The sequence below is a fragment of the Otolemur garnettii genome, unplaced genomic scaffold (genome assembly GCF_000181295.1).
Source record: "Otolemur garnettii isolate 467f Iridium unplaced genomic scaffold, OtoGar3 scaffold00074, whole genome shotgun sequence".
In the NCBI taxonomy this organism is placed as follows: domain Eukaryota; kingdom Metazoa; phylum Chordata; class Mammalia; order Primates; family Galagidae; genus Otolemur; species Otolemur garnettii.
The window spans coordinates 4,896,957-4,915,775 of record NW_003852469.1 but is presented as its reverse complement, the minus strand read 5'-3'; the positions used below and the strand labels follow the sequence as shown (position 1 = coordinate 4,915,775).

At 45.9% G+C, this 18,819-nt stretch overlaps 1 protein-coding gene across 1 annotated transcript; it reads left to right on the top strand.

Annotated features, from left to right (window-relative positions):
- Positions 1–10,806: 10,806 nt before the first annotated feature.
- NEFM (neurofilament medium) lies at positions 10,807–15,849 on the top strand. Its single transcript, XM_003793960.3, has 3 exons — positions 10,807–11,913; positions 12,553–12,677; positions 14,040–15,849. The coding sequence occupies exons 1-3, from the start codon at positions 10,834–10,836 to the stop codon at positions 15,358–15,360; spliced, it is 2,526 nt and encodes an 841-aa protein (XP_003794008.1). The 5' UTR covers positions 10,807–10,833; the 3' UTR covers positions 15,361–15,849.
- The last annotated feature ends 2,970 nt before the right edge of the window (positions 15,850–18,819 follow it).

The window sequence follows — 18,819 nt, the reverse complement described above, 5'->3', positions numbered from 1 at the left end:
GGGCACCCGTAATCCCAGCTACTTAGGAGGCTGAGGCAAGAGAATGGCTTAAGGAATTGAGGTTGCTGTGAGCTGAGACACCAAGGCACTCTACCAAGGGCAACAAAGTGAGACTCTGTCTCAAAATAAAATAAAATAAAATACTGTATACAATTAAGCACTACACTGGGTAAAGTTGCCCACTCATCCTATAGATAGACAGTGTTTCTCCATAGTCAGGAAATTCAACCACCTGGAAGATCCTTCACTTGGTTGAAGCATAGATATCCCAGATTTGACATGTAAAAATTCCAGTATTCAACTTCCCCTAACCCCTAAATTTGGTTTTTCTCTCCTACACTTTATATTGTGAAAGATGCATAGGGCCGAATAATGCTCCATCTCTAAAGTGTCCGTGTCCATGATTCGCACTTGTGAAAATGTTCTTTCACTTGGCAAAAGAGACTCTTCAGGTGTGATTAAGTTAAGGACTCTGGTGTGGACTGAATTGTGTCCACAAAATTCACTTGTTGAAGCCCTGACCCTCAGAGCCTCAGAATAGGACTGCATTTGGAAATGAGGCTTTGAAAGAGGTAATTAAGTTAAGAGGGGGTCTTTGGGATGTCCTCCAATCCAATGACTAGTTTCCTTATAAGAAGAGAAAACACACAGGAGGGAAGAGCATGACTTGGGGACAGGACAAAGATGGCCATCCACAAGCCAAAGAGGTGTCAAAAGAATCCAGTCACTTCGACCCCTTGATCTCCAATTTCCAATCTCCGAACTATAAAAGAAAACATAAAGCTCTATTGTTTAAGCCACTCACTATGTGGTAGTCTGGCAGCCCCAGAAATCTACTATAGATCCTAAAATAGGGAGATCATCTGAGATCGTGGGGGGCCCCATATAATGGATGCAATGGCCAATGTTGTATTAGGAGAAGGCGAGGGATCAAAGCCAGAGACAGGCATGTGAGACGGAGCCGGGGCAGTGAGAAGACGCTCTGCCGCTGGTTTTCGCAGTAGGGGAAGGGCAGGGAGCCAAAGGGGGTGGGTGACCTCTAGAAGCCGGAAAAGGCAAGGCAGTGGGTTCCCTTTTGGAGCTCCAGAAAGAACACAGCCCTGCCAACCCTTCCATCTTAGCCTCTGAGACCGTAGACTTTTCACTTCCAGAACTATAAGGTAATAAATTTACTTTGTGTTCTTTTAAGCCATCAGGTTTGTGGCAAGTCATTACAGAAGCAATAGGAAATAAATGCAGAAGACCCTGTCACCACCCCTCAGTACCCCCCAAACCTGTCCAGTCCACTGCGGCACCTGCTTCTCCTCACCCACCTTTCTCAACCCCTTCCTCTAATCTCATCTGGATTCTTCCATAGCCTCCAAACTCCTTGTCTTTTAGTCCATTTCACTGGCCAAACTATTCTTTTTCCTTCCTTCTAAATGATTCTTCTAAAAACCCAATCGGGGCTCGGTGCCTATAGCTCAACCAGCTAAGGCGCCAGCCACGTACACCTAAGGTGGCGGGTTCGAATCCGCAGCCCGGACCCGCCAAACAACAATGACGGCTGCAACCAAAAAATAGCCGGGCGTTGTGGCGGGCGCCTGTGGTCCCAGCTACTTGGGAGGCGGAGGCAGGAGACTCGCTTGAGCCCAGGAGTTGAGGTTGCTGTGAGCTGTAATGCCATGGCACTCTACCCAGGGGGACAGCTTGAGGCTCTGTCTCAAAAAAAAAAAAAAAACAATCGGATCAGGCCACTGTCCTACTCAAATGCTCCCTCTAATCCGCTTACAAATGGATGCAAGGTCCTGTCCTAACATAGGACACTCCCTGTCGCCTCCCCTCTGCTTTCCCCTCCAGCCTGGGCTATATGGCCCCCTCTCCCGTCAGCCTTGGCCCTGTGCCTTCTTTTAAGCTTGGGCTGCCTGCCTCTTCTCTCCAGCCTGTACTATTTGACCCCATCTCTCTATCCTGAGCTACCTGCTCTCCCCCCGTATTCTAGTCATTCAAACTTCTTTGAGAACACTGCTTGCCCTCACCACCTCCTCCTTCCCTGGGCACTCCCTACTCATGCCTTAACACTCACATCCAGTGCCACCTCCTTCAGAAAGCTCTCCCCATGGCTTAGCGCCCAGAGCTCAGTGAGTAGGGCGCCAGCCACAGACACCGAAGCTGGTGGGTTTGAGCCTGGCCCGGGCCTGCTAAACAACAATGACAACAACAACAATTTTTTAAGAAGCCAGGCATTGTGGTGGGCACCTATAGTCCCAGCTACTTGGGAGGCTGAGGCAAGAGAATTGCTTAAGCCCAAGAGTTAAAGGTTGCTGTGAGCTGTGACGCCACAGCACTCTACCCAGGGTGACATAGTGAGACTCTGTCTCAAAAAAGAAAAGAAAGAAAGCTCTCCCCAAGGGTCCCCTACCCTTATCACCCGTTGGTTTAATTGCCCAGGCTCTGTGCTCCTGTGACACACTTTATTTACCTCCGGCTGAGTTAGAGACGGGTCCCCCATGGTAACGATGTCTTCCCTTGTTCATCTAAGCTAGGATCCTGCCTTGCATGGGTTTCCCTGTTCAAGAGCTCCAGTGTTGGTTGGATCAAAGTTGTAGGTCAAAAAGGTAGAACTTCATGTGCTCACTCACACAACGTATGTTTATCGGGCACTCGCTCTCAGGAAAATATTCTGGGATATACAAATATAGATAGGACAGGGTGTCTGCTGGTTGGGCTTTTGTGGTTAGCCAGAATGTTGAGACATTATTGAAATGACCAGCAGGTGGTAGCATCCAACTAGACCACAAACAACCAGCTTCAGGGGCTGAGAGAAAGAATGTACACTTATAAGGCATGGGAAAGGGTCTGGATACGCCGAGGTTTCCTGGGACCAGGTCATGACAGCATAAACGAGGCCGGCAAACCAGAAGCAGAAGAAGCCCACTTATTTGATGTAGAGTCTCCGATAAACCCCAGATGAATGGCTCCATTGTGACACCAGCCATTGTGCCAGATTGTGCCAGAAAGCAGACAATGTGTGGCTCATAGGAGCTTCCAAAAGTGCTTTAAGTTTCCAAGGTATATTGAGCATGAGAGAAGGAAGGGGCCACGGATACTATCAGAAAGTGGGAGAAGGCTCAGCACCGGTAGCACAGTGGTTACAGCACCAGCCACATGCACCAAGGGTGGTGGGTTCAAACCCAACCCGGGCCAGCTGAACAACAATGACAAGTGCAACAAAAAAATAGCCAGGCATTGTGGTGAGAGCCTGAAGTCCCAGTTACTTGGGAGGCTGAGGCAAGAGAATCACCCAAGAGTTGGAGGTTACTGTGAGCTGTGACATCACAGCACTCTACTGAGGGCAAGAAAGTGAGACTCTGTCTCAACAAAAAAAAAAGAAAGAAAGAAAGAAAGTGGGGGAAAACATAGCAAATTGTATTAAATGAGTCATAGCGGCTAAGGAAGGATTTTGATCATTAGGCATCCAGTTCCTAATAATTTTATGTAATTTAAATCCAGAAGCTGATTGCTACCGTGACTAATACCAGATAGATGTTGTCTCTTCCCAAGGTCAAATTTTGCTCAGGAAAAAAATGAGAGATGGTTCTCTTCCTTGACCCTGTCTGATAAAGCAGAAACCAGAGCAGATTTACACAAATGAAAGTAAGGGTCAGTCGGAGCATTTGTCCCAGAAGTAAAAAAATGGATAAAGGCAGACTGGTCTCCAGGCAACCCATATCGGTACAGTCACATAACCCTGATTTTAGTATATAGAATAGATCATCTGGAGATTCACTTAAAATTATTCATGGCTGGCTCTTTGCTGGTTTAATAGATTTTAAAAGCTGCTTCCTTGCCAACCATCCCATTGTAAACCATCGCTGATGAAGATCATGGCCCAAGCTATTTCTTCCGCCAAGATTCAAGTGATTATGATCAGATCTCTCCAAGTAGATTTAAAGAGTTCGACATCTTAAAAAATCATAAATACATAATTAAAAGATTGGGTTTTGAATGTAAATGGATGTAAATATATAGAAGTATTGGCAAATAAGTGATAAGATGACAAATTAATATCCGGTACCAATTAACATCTCCAAAAAACCAAACCCAAGGTGTATGTCAATGTGAGTCATGAGTAGATACCAGATAAAACAATAAACACACGATTAGAATGTTATCCAAACAGCATGGACTCCAGTAAATTAGCTGTATTTCAAATGACATAGAAAATCAATTTGGAACAAAATATAACAAAGACAAGTAATTCAAAGTTTTCATTTTCAATGTCTTTAATAAAGTCACAAACCAAGAAATGATGCTCGTTTGAGAAAAGATGAAGGTGTTTTCTTTATATATAAATAAAAAAAAACAGCAAAAGAATGCATGGTGAGATTTGGGTCTTTATAAGACCTAACAGTTAAGCAATGAGCTTTTTTTTTTTTTTTTGCAGTTTTGGCTGGGGCCAGGCTTGAACCCACCACCTCCAGTATACGGAGGCCAGCGCCCTACTCCTTGAGCCACAGGCACCACCCTAAACAATTAGCTTTTAAATGAGATTTTGAAGATGGTCTGCTCCCCATTGAGTCAGACATTCCTTAATTCCTATCTTCACTCCACCACCCTCCAGCTGTGTCTGGGACTTTACCTGACTGCTTTTTCTACAAAAAGGTGATAATCATAGTGTCATCTCAAAGGTTCTTGTGACAATTAAATGAGATGACGCAGTAAAGGCTTGGCACAGTGCCAGCACACAGTACCCACTGAATAAATGCCAGTTACTGTTGGGGGGATGACCATGATCTACTAACTCTTCATTTTTTTCTTTTTTCTTTCTCTTTTTTTTTTTTTTAGAGACAGAGTTTTACTTTGTCACCCTCGGTAGAGTGCGGTGGCATCACAGCTCACAGCAACCTCCATCTCTTGAGCTTAAGTGATTCTCTTGCCTCAGCCTCCTGAGTAGCTGGGACTACAGGCGCCCGCCACGACGCCCGGCTATTTTTTGGTTGCAGTTTGGCCGGGGCTGGATTTGAACCCTCCATTGTTGGTATATGGGGCCAGCACCCTACTCACTGAGCCACAGGTGCTGCCCTTCATTTTGTTCTTGATGCTGATTGAGACTGGGTTGATACCCTGCTAAAGGAATTTTTCTTTAAATGTTAGCACTGACATCAGAAGGTCTAGCTCTTGTCAAGGCTCCACTACTTACCAAATGTGTAGCCCTGACAAATCTCTCAATTGATTTAATCAACTATAAAATGGGAATCACTGGTACTCTACCTTGGTTATCCCTGGTACTCATGCCAGATAACTCTGGGGGTTTTTTGTTTTGTCTTGTCTCTTTGATGTAAAATATCATCCCCATGTAAAAATCTGAAGGTGGTAAAGACAATGATGGCTTTAGAATTCAGGGTGTCAGCGAGATAAAAGAATACAGTATTCAGACCCGGCTAAGCCAGACTGCAAGCTTCCACCTCCAGCTGTCACACCACCACCCTCACCTTCATGGTGACATTTCTCTCCATGTACAAAAAGAAATAGGAGCAGACAGAGTGAGAGAAATTAATATCAGACCAAATTTGACTTCCTGAAGTATTTTTTATTATTAATCACTATTATTATTTTATCATCCTTTAAAGAAAGGGTAGTCAAAAACCTTTCTTTAATGGGGAAAACGCAACTTACATGCCTGAGTAAAGCCCAGATCTCAAGGCAATCAGGACTTTGCTGTTTCCTTAAAGACAGCAAATTATTTATTCAGATATATTTATTTTACAAAACAAGGCACAAATTTATATAAAGAGACAGATCCTATGTGTATATATATGTATATATCAGTTATAAAGATAAATAGAAAATGCTTAAGTTATTGCCTCTCTACATTTTGTAAACTCCCACATTTTATAGATATAATATATATATTTTAAACCCAAAAGGTAGGTAGAATATTCTAAAATGTAGTATGTGATGTTCTTGGCAATCTAAGTGACAAGAGAGAGCTGTGACAGGGAGACCATTTTCAGAGGATTATGAAAGAATATTGCTTCTTAGAATTGCAGAAATTGTGGGGGAAAAAAAGAACCCGGCCCTGGAACAAATGCGACTTAACTATTAGGTAAGAGCTCTTTTGGACTTTGTATTCCCAGGTTTAGTCCCTTTTGGAGATTTGGTCCAAAGATTATTGATCTGCTATAGTTTTACAAAGCTCGTTTTAATTAAGAGTTTCTAATAAAAGAATTGTGTCTCTTGCTAAGTCGGGACTTGGGAAGCTTGGGATAAAATATGCTATAAATATTCCATGGCGGCTCTGGTGCAGTGTTCTGTGCAATGCAGAGTTTTAAAAATTCAAGTGCATAGCATCAAGCTCGGCTGCTTTTTAGGTAAAGCCGATGGGTTCAATTAAAAGCATGCTGAAAATTAATAATGCAGGGTTGTTCCACGATGCATCTACTAAACTTTATTTTTGAATCATCCCGGTATGAAATACTTTTTTTTTTAATTATAAGTCTTCCTCCTCTGGCTCCCCAGAACTGATTCACGGGGGGCAGGGTGAAGGCATTACACAGCAAAAAAATCAGCAAGCTCTGTTAAAGCCGGGAGCTAAATCCTTCCCCACAAAGCATAACATTTCCCGATATGGAATTTCAAAATGTATTAAGTTAATATTTGGAAAAGTATAAAAATTAAGTGGCTTAAGTTTTTTTTTTTTAAATACTTTGGTTAACTTCATAAAAACAGTAACTGACAGAAGTATAGGGCAATAGTCAGTGGGGAAAGTATTTGGCGAGTGAAACCAACACCATTTTCAGTGGCTTAATGTCCTAACAAGAATACTGTCCTTCTGATGGATTTGTTTTAATCAAAGGCAACAGGGCAGAACAGGCACGTCCCAATTTTCCTGACAAGAAATAGCCTCTCTCTCCCTACAGGATATTTTTATTTGCCTTTTGACATCTGAAGCCAAAAAACCCTAAAAGTCAAAGTTGATTCTAAAGTTTGACAGCCTGAGGCTTGAGTAGAAATAAGTGTTATAATTTTTTTCTTTTGTGGTTCCTGCTCCAGCAGCCTAAGTCCCTAACTTCCTACATCAACAGCTCCTTAAATAATTACCCAAGAGCAGGGTATAGTTAATATTCACCAGGAGTTTCAGAATCAGAACCCAGGCAAAAGGATCAGGTCCAAGATATCACAGGAGGCTGGGAGAAAGGGCAAGCCTCCTAACCTTGGACAGATTCAGCCTACCAGCCTGACGGTGGCATCTGCCCTCTGGGATACCTTGCTTGCTGTCAACTTCCCACATCCCATCCTCCTTGCATTTTTGTGTTTCAAAAATATATATATTCTTTAAAAGAAAAATAGGAAGGAAATGGGGAGGGGGAAAGGAGACTATGCCCAACTTCTTATTTTTTGACCTTTACTTTCTGACCCAATAAATGCATTCATTATGCAAAGGATGTTTTCCCAGTTGTTAGTAGTTGAGACCCCCAAAGCCTCACAGTGGCTACCTCTTCAGTACAAACTTAACATTTGTATTCTCCCTACCGAAGGAATGTGTAGGTTGGAGCAGGCTGTATATTTCTCTATAAAGTGACTCAAAACAGATTGCAGCTGATGAAACAACAATCCCGAGATAATTTCCTTAAAAACGTCTTACCTCCAAATCATATGTGAAACTCTTCTACTCAGGAAAAATTACAAAACTATCACAGCCCATTCCCTCCCATCAATGGCGAATGGTACATTCAGATACATTGCCAGGCTAATTTTCTCTCTTGCTGATGTTTTCAGAAGATTCCATAGCTTTAGTATCACTAGGGTTTTTTTAAAAAAATGTAAAAACACTCCTTTCTGTGAAAAATAGTAAGGTGGCAAATGTCTCCAAAAGAGACAAAAAGAAAAACGTCTGTTACAGCTTCTTGAAAAGTTTTTCTCCTAATTCCCTGACAGGTATAACCTTCAAGTCACCTTTAGGGAAAATGGTGAAGCAGGAAAAGTCTAATATAAAATAGGACATTTTTCTAAGTGTGGAACTGGATCCTTCATTTTTCAGTCATGGAAATAGCTTCTCCTTAATAAAGTTATTGTTATAATTTGTATTATCCTGCAGGGCTCAGATTGAACAAGACATCCTGGGACCCTGAAGTTACGATTCCAAGCACCAGGCACTAGATTTACCCTGAGTAATCAGCTGTTATTTTGTTTGTACACAACACTTTCCTCCTCTGTAACCAGCTGGCAGCGGAACAATTTCTGAGCTGGTTTAGATACAAGGCAAAACAGGCTGAAGGCGAAGTTAGACCTGCGTTTCCTTGTCAGTGTCTCTGCAGAGTCATCTCATTTCCAAAGCCCTAAAGAAAACTAGCAACAGAAGCCTGCCGGTTAACCATGTGTTCCATATACAACATGATCACCGTTTTGATATATTTTAATAATATCAGGAAGGAATAAGTAAGAAAGCAAAATTTCTGGGCCGGGCCTGTGGCTCAAGGAGTAGGACGCCCCCATATACCGGGGGTGGCAGGTTCAAGCCTGGCCCTGGGCCAAAACTGCAAAAAAAAATTGCTGCATAATTAGCATTTGGCCTTATCTAGATGACAGCCTGATAAGTCCAGAAAACAAGGACTTTTTCTTTTTCTTTGCCTTGATTCATCCAAATTAATCCAGAAAATCCTGTCTGTGCAGGATTCACGAGCCAGTCCCCCTCTCTCATTTCTCTGCCTCAGTGACTCCAGACAGGGGATCTCCTTGAGAGATAAGCCAGCCCTCAGCAAACTGGAACATCCTTCCCCCACGCAGCCTGCCATGCAGCAGCTTCACATTCATGAACCAGAAGGAACTCCCTCAATTAACCCCTTCTCTTTTTCAACATTTTCTTCTACTTGGCTGCACTTGAGCCAAGAGAACTTATAAAAATGAAAAGTAAAACCACTAGAAGGCCATGCCTTTTCTGGCTACGTACTGATTAGTACGACCCTGCCATTTAATAAAAGAGAGCCTGGAGAAAACAGGCTGTGACATAAGCTATTTAAGGCCCACCTCTCTACTTTTTGGGAGCCGGAGTATCTGCACACCCATAGCAAGCATTTGCCACCTGTGCCTGTGGCCTCAGCCCTGTCCTTAGTTCTGCATCCTAGCCTTCACTTTCTCTTGCACTATTCTGAACTTTTCCACCCTGAATTAGCCCCCAAAGCCTTATCCAAAATCAAGGGACATTTTAACAGTTAGGAGTGCACAAGACAGCAGGAAGTCTGCGTGGAGTCCTTGATTCAAGAAAGACGTTTAAAGATAAGGAAAATCCATTCCAATGCAGTCATTAAAATCTAAAAGAGGAAAGTATTTCCTTTTAAAAGGAGGAAAATAGCTGGTTTGGTTCGAGGTCGTGGTAAATCTGTCTGGCAACTTTTCAATTAATTTCAAGTTAATTCAGACGCCTTTTCTCTCATCGTGGTTACACCTAGGGTGTACTGAACCACAAGATGACAAGGCAATTGTTTATGCCCAAACTTAATCATGAACTAGGCCCCCCTGGACTTCTCACCCCAGCAAATTTCAAATTCTCCTTTCTGAGGCGCCTTTGACCTTCAGATTTCAGGCCCTGTATTCCCTGATTTCCTGCATCCATCATACAGCAGAAAATTCAAACTGGGCTGTAAGTAAAGTCTGTTAACTGACTTTAATACATTCTGGTTGTTTGCAAAACCTGCAATCTGTTCACTGTGCCAACCCTGCATTGCAGAGAAGTCTCAACGTGCGATACCAGCTTGGATCCTGCAAACACAGTCACTACAAACAGGTTTTACTTGTATTCTCTCGGAGAGAAGGGGGGGGAGAGCTCCCCCTGCCTCCTGCCGACCAGGCAGTCCAGACTGGGGGACAAGCCCCCAGGGTAGCTGAACGTCCCGCTCGCCGGCCTGGGTGCTGTCCTCGGTGCTGCCGGCGCCATAGCGAGCTCAGCGCCTTACCTTGTGCCCCTGCAGAAGCCGCAGACGTCCCCCAAACGTTAAGCTGAATGTAGCGCCACATCCCACTTCTAATACAAATAACTACCCCGGCCTGTCCTCTTTGTCCCCTTCCCGAAGCCTTCGGGCCGACCGTTCCTCAAAGTCCTTTTTTTTTTTTTCTTCTAGACTCAGCTCCTCTGCGCTCATCAGCTGCTTTAAGACAGGAGTGGGGGGAGGGGAGGACGGCAAGGGGAGACTAGGATGGGGGAGGGGAGGAGAGATCGTGTGGGGGGAGGGGAAAGAGGTGAAGGGGAGACGCAAAATATTGGAAGAAAAGGGTCCCAGAGGAAGGGGCTTAGAAAGATGGGGGCCAGATGTAGGAGGGAGAGGGCCAAAACAAAAAAGAGGGAGTGACTGAGCCCCAAAGACGGGTAAAGAAAAAAAGTACGGGGGATAGAGCAAAAGAAGAGAGAGCCTTGAGGATAAGAGTGTGGAGGGCCAAGGGGCCCAGGGGGCTGGAGAAGGGCAGCCAGAACAGTGGGAGTGACTGAACAAAGAAAGGGCGTTGGGGGGTGCTGAACCAAGGGTGTAAAACGCAGTCTCAAGGTGAGAGGTGGAAAGAAGGAGATTGCGGGGCGACAAGTGGGCTGGGGTGGAAAGTGGACCTGTGGGGAGAGGCCAGGACCGGGCAGCAAAGTCAGGGGTCCGATGCGGCGTGGGCCCACGTGGAGCTGGAGCTGATTCACCGCTGAGCCGTCATCCCCTCCCCTCCTCCCCGACCGGTGCCCGCAGTCCCCGCCTCCTCGGCCGCCGCCTCCACGGGGCGGGGCCCTGGCCCGGGACCAGCGCCGTGGCTATAAATGGGCTGCGGCGAGGCCGGCAGAACGCTGTGACAGCCACACGCCCCAAGGCCTCCAAGATGAGCTACACGCTGGACTCGCTGGGCAACCCGTCCGCCTACCGGCGGGTCACCGAAACCCGCTCGAGCTTCAGCCGCCTGAGCGGCTCGCCGTCCAGCGGCTTCCGCTCGCAGTCGTGGTCCCGGGGCTCGCCCAGCACCGTGTCCTCCTCCTACAAGCGCAGCATGCTCGCCCCGCGCCTCGCCTACAGCTCGGCCATGCTCAGCTCCGCCGAGAGCAGCCTCGACTTCAGCCAGTCCTCGTCCCTGCTCAACGGCGGGGCCGGGCCGGGCGGCGACTACAAGCTGTCCCGCTCCAACGAGAAGGAGCAGCTGCAGGGGCTGAACGACCGCTTCGCCGGCTACATCGAGAAGGTGCACTACCTGGAGCAGCAGAACAAGGAGATCGAGGCGGAGATCCAGGCGCTGCGGCAGAAGCAGGCCTCGCACGCCCAGCTGGGCGACGCGTACGACCAGGAGATCCGTGAGCTGCGCGCCACCCTGGAGATGGTGAACCACGAGAAGGCTCAGGTGCAGCTGGACTCGGACCACCTGGAGGAAGACATCCACCGGCTCAAGGAGCGCTTCGAGGAGGAGGCGCGGCTGCGCGACGACACCGAGGCGGCCATCCGCGCGCTGCGCAAAGACATCGAGGAGGCGTCGCTGGTCAAGGTGGAGCTGGACAAGAAGGTGCAGTCACTGCAGGATGAGGTGGCCTTCCTGCGGAGCAATCACGAAGAGGAAGTGGCCGACCTGCTGGCCCAGATCCAGGCGTCGCACATCACGGTGGAGCGCAAAGATTACCTGAAGACAGACATCTCGACGGCGCTGAAAGAGATCCGCTCCCAGCTGGAGTGCCACTCCGACCAGAACATGCACCAGGCCGAAGAGTGGTTTAAATGCCGCTACGCCAAGCTCACCGAGGCTGCCGAGCAGAACAAGGAGGCCATCCGCTCCGCTAAGGAAGAGATCGCCGAGTACCGGCGCCAGCTGCAGTCCAAGAGCATCGAGCTGGAGTCAGTGCGCGGCACCAAGGAGTCCCTGGAGCGGCAGCTCAGCGACATCGAGGAGCGCCACAACCACGACCTCAGCAGCTACCAGGTAGGATCCGCGGCTGCGCGGCCAGCCCGCGCCAGCGCCAGCACCGCGCGCCCCCGACGCCAGGGCGCGTGCCCAGGCGCCCTCTCCGCCGCGCTCCCTGGTGGCCGCTCGCCAGCGCGGGCGCGCCACAGACCCAGTGCAGTTGGGGAAGGGTCCTGCCCCTCTCCTGCTGCTCCCCTGCCCCCCGCCCCAGAGTCCTTAAAGTTATGACCTTTTTCAAAAAGGGTTTTTTTTTTCCTCTCCAATTCCATTTTTGCATGCTTGTGAGTTTAAGGTAGGAGGTATACGTTCGGTCGTTAATAAAGCAGCAACTAGTTTTCGGGCAGTGTTTGAACAGTTCTCAAAATTGCCTTCAGCTCAAAGGGCCCAGATGCGGAGGAGCAGATCTCAGCCATGGATAGATTTTACGCGCACTTGTTCGTCTCCTGTTGAGTTGTGTTCTCGGTCCTCTGGTCTCAGCTCATGGAAATGTCTCATTGATTTTAAGAATGTCTCAGATGTAAAACAAGGGGTGGGGGCTGACAGGGAGTTTGCACCGAGGGAAGGAGAGTGGGGGCGGGGAAGGGGTTGCAAGGGATTCGTAAAGGAAGTTACAGTTGGGAAGGACCAGTCTGTGCAGGAGCCCTGTGTCTGTTTCAGGACACCATCCAGCAGTTGGAAAATGAGCTTCGGGGCACGAAGTGGGAAATGGCTCGTCATTTGCGAGAATACCAGGATCTCCTGAACGTCAAGATGGCTCTGGACATCGAGATCGCTGCGTACAGGTACGACACTCCCTGCGTACATGGCCCGAATACCAGCCGCACTGCAGAGGCGATTCAAGCGGAACCTTTCAGCCCCTGCGGGCAGACAGGGCGTGGGAGTCACATCAGTCAAATCTTGCTTACTCAAAAAGAAAGTCTTCTAAAGAATTGCAAGTGTAGTTTTGCCACCTCTTATACAGCTTTAAAAGAGTAGATAATAATAAAAATTAAAGGGTTTGAATCACATGGGGAATGCCGATTAATTTCAAAGCATATGTTTAAACTTTTTTTTGAAAAATGTTTTTGAATTCTTAAAGCACAAATAGAGTTTTAGTTTTTATTTTTTGTGGTTTTTGGGGTTTTTCTTCTTTTTTATTAAATCATAGCTGTGTACATTAGGAGTTTTGGTTTTTAATATTTGATCTGGTGGTTTCAGCTTTGCAGATTTATAATGTCAAGGACAAACATCAGGACATTCCAGTTCGCTGTTTCTCTCTTACAGCTTACTATTGCCATCATCTGGTTGATAATAGAGATTGGTATATTAGAAAATAGAGATGTACTTATTTTTATATATGTAGATAATTTAGGTGTATATTTCGTATTAGACTATTGTATAGATTATACGTCTAGATACATATGTAAGATACTTATATATGTCTAGATCTACATATATAAATAGATGTATGTAACTCTAGCTATATATACGGTATATGTGTGATCTCTTTATAGACAGAGAAATAGATTATAGGTCTACCAACTCATGTGACCTTGCTGTTGACTAAATAATTCAAAGGAAATTATCCTTGGCTAAACAGTTTCCCCACTACCAATATAGACATTTCATGATTAAAATTACAGACCAATTTATAACCTCATACACCCCTATCAGCACCTAGCTGGAATCTGATATAGCCTAAATCCTGAAATATGTTTAAATAGTTTTGCAAAAAAATTTTGGACGTTATATTTGCTAAAAAAGAAATTTGTGCATATCCCAAAAGTCCAAAAGGTCCCTAAGTTGTTTGGTTTGGAGGGTTTGGGTGTTTGTATGTTTTGTTGTTTTGTTTCCTTGGCCTCTAGGGAATTTCTCTGAATATTGATGTTGCACCAAGTGGATCTCTGCTGCAGGGCTAAGGCCTGTGTCTGGGCGTGGTTAGTTACTGCAGGGGGCAGCTGTATGGCAGCCCAGGAGAGTCTGTCTCTGTCACAGAATATGACACAATATCCCAGTGAAATGATACCAAGCATTACATTAGATTGATGAAAGCTTTCCCTTATGAGATTCTATTTGCAGGTGGCTGCATTATCCATCACCTAATGGAACTCAGAAGGCCCAATGAGATTTTGATGACAACTTATCTGCTTTGATTCTCTCCTTAGGAAGCTCCTGGAGGGTGAAGAGACCAGATTTAGTACGTTTGCAGGAAGCATCACTGGGCCGCTGTATACGCACCGACAGCCCTCGGTCACAATATCCAGTAAGATCCAGAAAACCAAGGTCGAGGCTCCCAAGCTAAAGGTCCAGCACAAATTTGTGGAGGAGATCATAGAGGAAACCAAAGTGGAGGATGAGAAGTCGGAGATGGAAGAGGCCCTGACCGCCATCGCGGAGGAGTTGGCAGTTTCCATGAAGGAGAAGGAGGAGGAGGCCGCTGAAAAGGAAGAGGAAGAAGCAGCTGAAGAAGAAGCTGAAGCTGCCAAGAAATCTCCAGTGAAGGCCGAAGCACCTGAAGTGAAAGGAGAGGAAGGAGAAGAGAAGGAGGAGGAGGAGGAGGAAGAGGAAGAGGAGGAGGGCGCTAAGTCAGACCAAGCTGAAGAGGGCGGCTCTGAGAAGGAAGGCTCCAGTGAAAAAGAGGAGGGTGAAGAGGGAGAAACAGAGGCGGAGGGGGAAGGAGAGGAAGCGGAAGCCAAGGAGGAAAAGAAAATCGAGGAAAAGAGAGAGGAGGTGGCCCCCAAGGAGGAGCTGGTGGCGGAAGCCAAGGTGGGAAAACCAGAAAAAGCCAAGTCCCCGACTGCTAAGTCCCCAGCTGCTAAGTCCCCGGTAGAGGAGGTCAAGGCCAAACCTGAAGCTGGAGTGGGCAAAGGGGAGCAGAAAGAGGCCGAAGGGAAGGAAGCAGCCAAGGAGTCTCCCAAGGAGGAAAAGCCCAAAGAGGTGCCGGCTAAGAAGAAAGTCGAGTCCCCGGGGAAGGAGGAGGCCGTGGAGGCGGTGGTCACTGTCACCAAGACCATAAAGGTACACGTGGAGAAAGATGTCAAAGAGGACGGGAAGGGGAAAGAGAAAGCAGAGGAGGAGGGAGGGAGTGAGGAGGACGCAGGTGATGGCGGCGCCAAGGAAGCCAGGAAGGAAGACATAGCCATCAATGGGGAGGTGGCGGGGAAGGAGCGGGAGCAGGAGACCAAGGAGAAGGGCAGTGGCCGAGAGGAGGAAAAAGGCGTCATCACCAACGGCTTAGACTTGAGCCCGGCCGATGACAAGAAAGGGGGTGACCAAAGTGAGGAGAAAGTGGTGGTGACCAAAACGGTAGAAAAAATCACCAGTGAGGGGGGGGATGGTGCTACCAAATACATCACTAAATCCGTCACCGTCACTCAAAAGGTCGAAGAGCATGAAGAGACCTTTGAGGAGAAATTAGTGTCCACCAAAAAGGTAGAGAAAGTCACTTCACACGCCGTAGTAAAGGAGGTCACCCAGGGTGACTAAGATTCGAGTCCATTGCAAAAGGTTAAGCCATATGACAATTTCAAAATGCATGTGATCGGCAGCTTCAAAACAGAACGGGTTCTCCCATGGGGGCTCCAGACATTGTATTTTACTTTGTGCAATACGAGGGGACTGCATGCAAGCTCAGAGTGCTCCCCCTTCAGTCTTTGGGGGATTCAAATGCATGATACTGTACGCACCTGGGGAATTTGCCAATTTCCTAAGCTGTGGGAAGGGGGACACTGGGGGGAAATGTCTTGAGATGTATTATGCAAAGTACTAACTGAGCCAAAAATAATAAATGAAGAGAACTCTCTTAGCCTTAAGAAAGCTATATATGAATAATTATGTTTACCTCACTGGTGCAGTTAAAGTGGACTTTTGTTCATGGGAGAACCTCTGTTGACATGCACAGTTTGCAATCTTACGTTGATCGATGTTAAACGTCACAGCAGTACTTGCTCAATAAAGGTCATATTGGAAACATAGTCAAGTGCTTGGTGTATATTATTTCTTTTTATTATTTTTTTTTTTTTTTGGCAGTTTTTGGCCGGGGCTGGGTTTGAACCCACCACCTCCAGCCTATGGGTCTGGCACCCTACTCCTTTGAGCCACAGGTGCTGCCCCCTGGTGTATGTTATTTCAAAGGGAAATCTTCACTACTGGAAGTCCTCTTTCTTTTCTCTCCTGTCTGTCTCTCTCTGTTTCTCTCTCTCTCTCTCTGTCTCCCAGTCCCCTCCCTCCCTCTCTTCCTCTCTTCCTCTCTCCCTCACGTCCTTCATTCCTTCCTTCCTCTCACTCTGTTGCCCAGGCTAGAGTGCAGTGGCCTCATCACAGCTCACTACAACCTCCAACTAACTCCTGGGCCCAAGGGATTCTTCTGCCTCAGCCTCCTGAATAGGTGGGGGACTACGGGTATGCACCCACACACCAGGCTAATATTTTTATTTTTGTAGAGGTCTCACTACTGCTCAGGCTGGAGTCAAGTGGTCTTCTCACCTTTGCCTCCCAAAGGGCTGGGATTACAGGTGTGAGCCACCATGCCAGGCCTCACTTTTGGAAGCTTAATTTCCCTAGAACAGATTACTTGGGGGAATCCAAGTCACCTACATTTCTTATCACAAATTCCCCCTGAGAGTGATTACTTAGAAAACTTAATTCTTGGAGATATTTTCAGGTTTCAAAATCTTTACTCAGCCCGACATTCAGTCCCAAGATTTAAAATCATAACTTGAAATAAAAACAGACAGAAAGGAAATTTGGGGAGATAGCGGTTTTGATCCCAAGATTCCATACCAGAATGTAGGGAACCTCCAGGTGAGAACACCAATAAGGGAATCCTAACTTGGGCCCTGGGGTTGGAGCAGGGACAGAAGGACTCGTGACATTTACAGCAATGTGTCCCTAAGAGATAGGACTGAAATCAATACTCCCAAACAGGAAAGATCCAACCTCAGACGCAGGCCACCCGCTCACAGACACACATATACTTACCTGCATCACTAACTCCGGTTTTGCTTGATGGAGATTTATACTTTTACTACTTTACTAATTGGGAAAAGTAATGTCAAAAATAAATAAAATGCTCCACTTTGGAAAAAGGAAATTCTCTGACACAGGAAGTAAATGGGAGGGGTTTTGTTTGTTTGTTTTGAGAAGAGTGCCGTGGTGTCATAGCTCACAGCAACCTCAAACTCCTGGGCTCAAGTGATCCTCTTGCCAAGTAGCTGAAACTAGAGACACCAGCCTCCATGCCCACCTGGTTTCTCTATTTTTAGTAGAGACAGGGTCTTGCTCTTGCTCAGGCTGCTCTCGAACTCCTAAACTCAAGTACTCCACCCTGCTCAGCCTCTCAGAGTGTTAGGATTACAGGTGTGAGCCACACCACACCTTGCCTGGCAATAACTTTTTCTAAATAAAAAGCCCTTATCTTGATTAAGGAAGGAATACCATTCCCTTTCAAAATGTATTTGCTTTAGGCCTTGTAGACTATTAATATAATAATTAGCATATTATCTTTTCCAAGTCCATTTTTTATTAATAGAATCAGCCCAATAACAATCTTTTACTCATTTTAATGATTTTTCAAGATGCTCTCATTTTAATGCCTGAATATGCTGAGGAAGCTCATCATTATTTTGTTTTGCTCCTTTTCAATTTCCCAATATTAAGGGAGTATAAATGTTTTTGTTACACAATAGCTTTTATAATGTTTAATTCAGCGCTATCAGCGCCCATCATCCAACAGCGTTCATTGTACCTTTTAAGTAGATTTTTACCCCTCCCTCCCCGAAGTTCCTTGTTAATAACAATGTCTGCAGAGATATTCCCCAAACATTAGCCCTTTGCCGATCCTCACAGCGTCTCCTACGGCTGCATAACCTTTGTATCATTATTTATATTTTTTCTTTAAAACAACTCGTGACATCTCAGCAAAACAGGATTCTTCAAACTTCACTAGCCAAAGAAAACTTGACTTTCGGACCACAGAATTAAAAATCTTAAAAGAGCATGTTGGAAAGATACAGGAGGCCTCTTGAAAGGCCAAGGTCAGCAGAGGAAACAGGGGTTAGGAAAGACACCCTGACAACTCCCAGGACAGAGGTCCCAAGGATTATCAAGCAGTCACAGGACTGATGGAACCGAGAACTTCATGCCACTTCATTAGAATGTATTGGAATTTCAGGAACAGAGCATCATAGACCTCCCCACCTTGGGCAGCATCTTGATTGACATGGTAACTGACTCCAATGATGGAGCAATAACTCTCCAAAGAAAAGTCTGGGAGCTCTCCTCAGAAGCAGAAAGAGGAGCTGGACCTATGTGATATGATCTCTATGAATTTTTAAAGCACCTGCTAACTAGTACCATTTCTATAAAAATGCTCACATACACCTATGCCATCTCACTTGCCAGCACTGGTCCCTGGGGGCTAGAAGCCTTTTCTTCTCTCTCTGTCTCTCTTTTTTTTTTTTTTTTTTTTGATAGCATATACTGCTTGAAAATGAAAATGACAACTTCCATCTGTGAAACTCTCCAAGGCCAGCACTAGAGATTTAACAATTTAGCACTAAACGTGTCTTCACTCACCTCATTTTCTTTCCTAAGAAGGTAAGAATTTTAGTAACATTTCCACATATCCCATTAGACAGAATCACCATTTTGCCCTCTTTAAAAATAATAGATAAAACATACCTTTGATAAGCCAAACTAAGTAAGTCAAGCTGCCTGGTCCTAAATAAGTCAGACTGCCTGGTTGATTATTAATTTAACAATTGTTTATTGAGGACTAGGGTCTGGAGATAAAAACTATCTTCTCTTAGAAAATTACTTATTCTGGCTCGGTGCCTATAGCTCAACCGGCTAGGGCGCCAGCCACGTACACCTAAGGTGGCGGGTTCAAATCCCCAGCCCGGACCCACCAAACAACAATGATGGCTGCAACCAAAAAATGGCCGG

What these genes read in the sequence shown, in the direction of transcription:
- NEFM (XM_003793960.3), top strand. Translation starts at nt 10,834, where the DNA reads ATGAGCTACACGCTGGACTCGCTGGGCAACCCGTCCGCCTACCGGCGG. An exon ending in ACGACCTCAGCAGCTACCAG is followed by an intron (nt 11,914 to 12,552) that starts GTAGGATCCGCG and finishes TGTCTGTTTCAG; the next exon opens with GACACCATCCAGCAGTTGGA. An exon ending in ATCGAGATCGCTGCGTACAG is followed by an intron (nt 12,678 to 14,039) that starts GTACGACACTCC and finishes TTCTCTCCTTAG; the next exon opens with GAAGCTCCTGGAGGGTGAAG.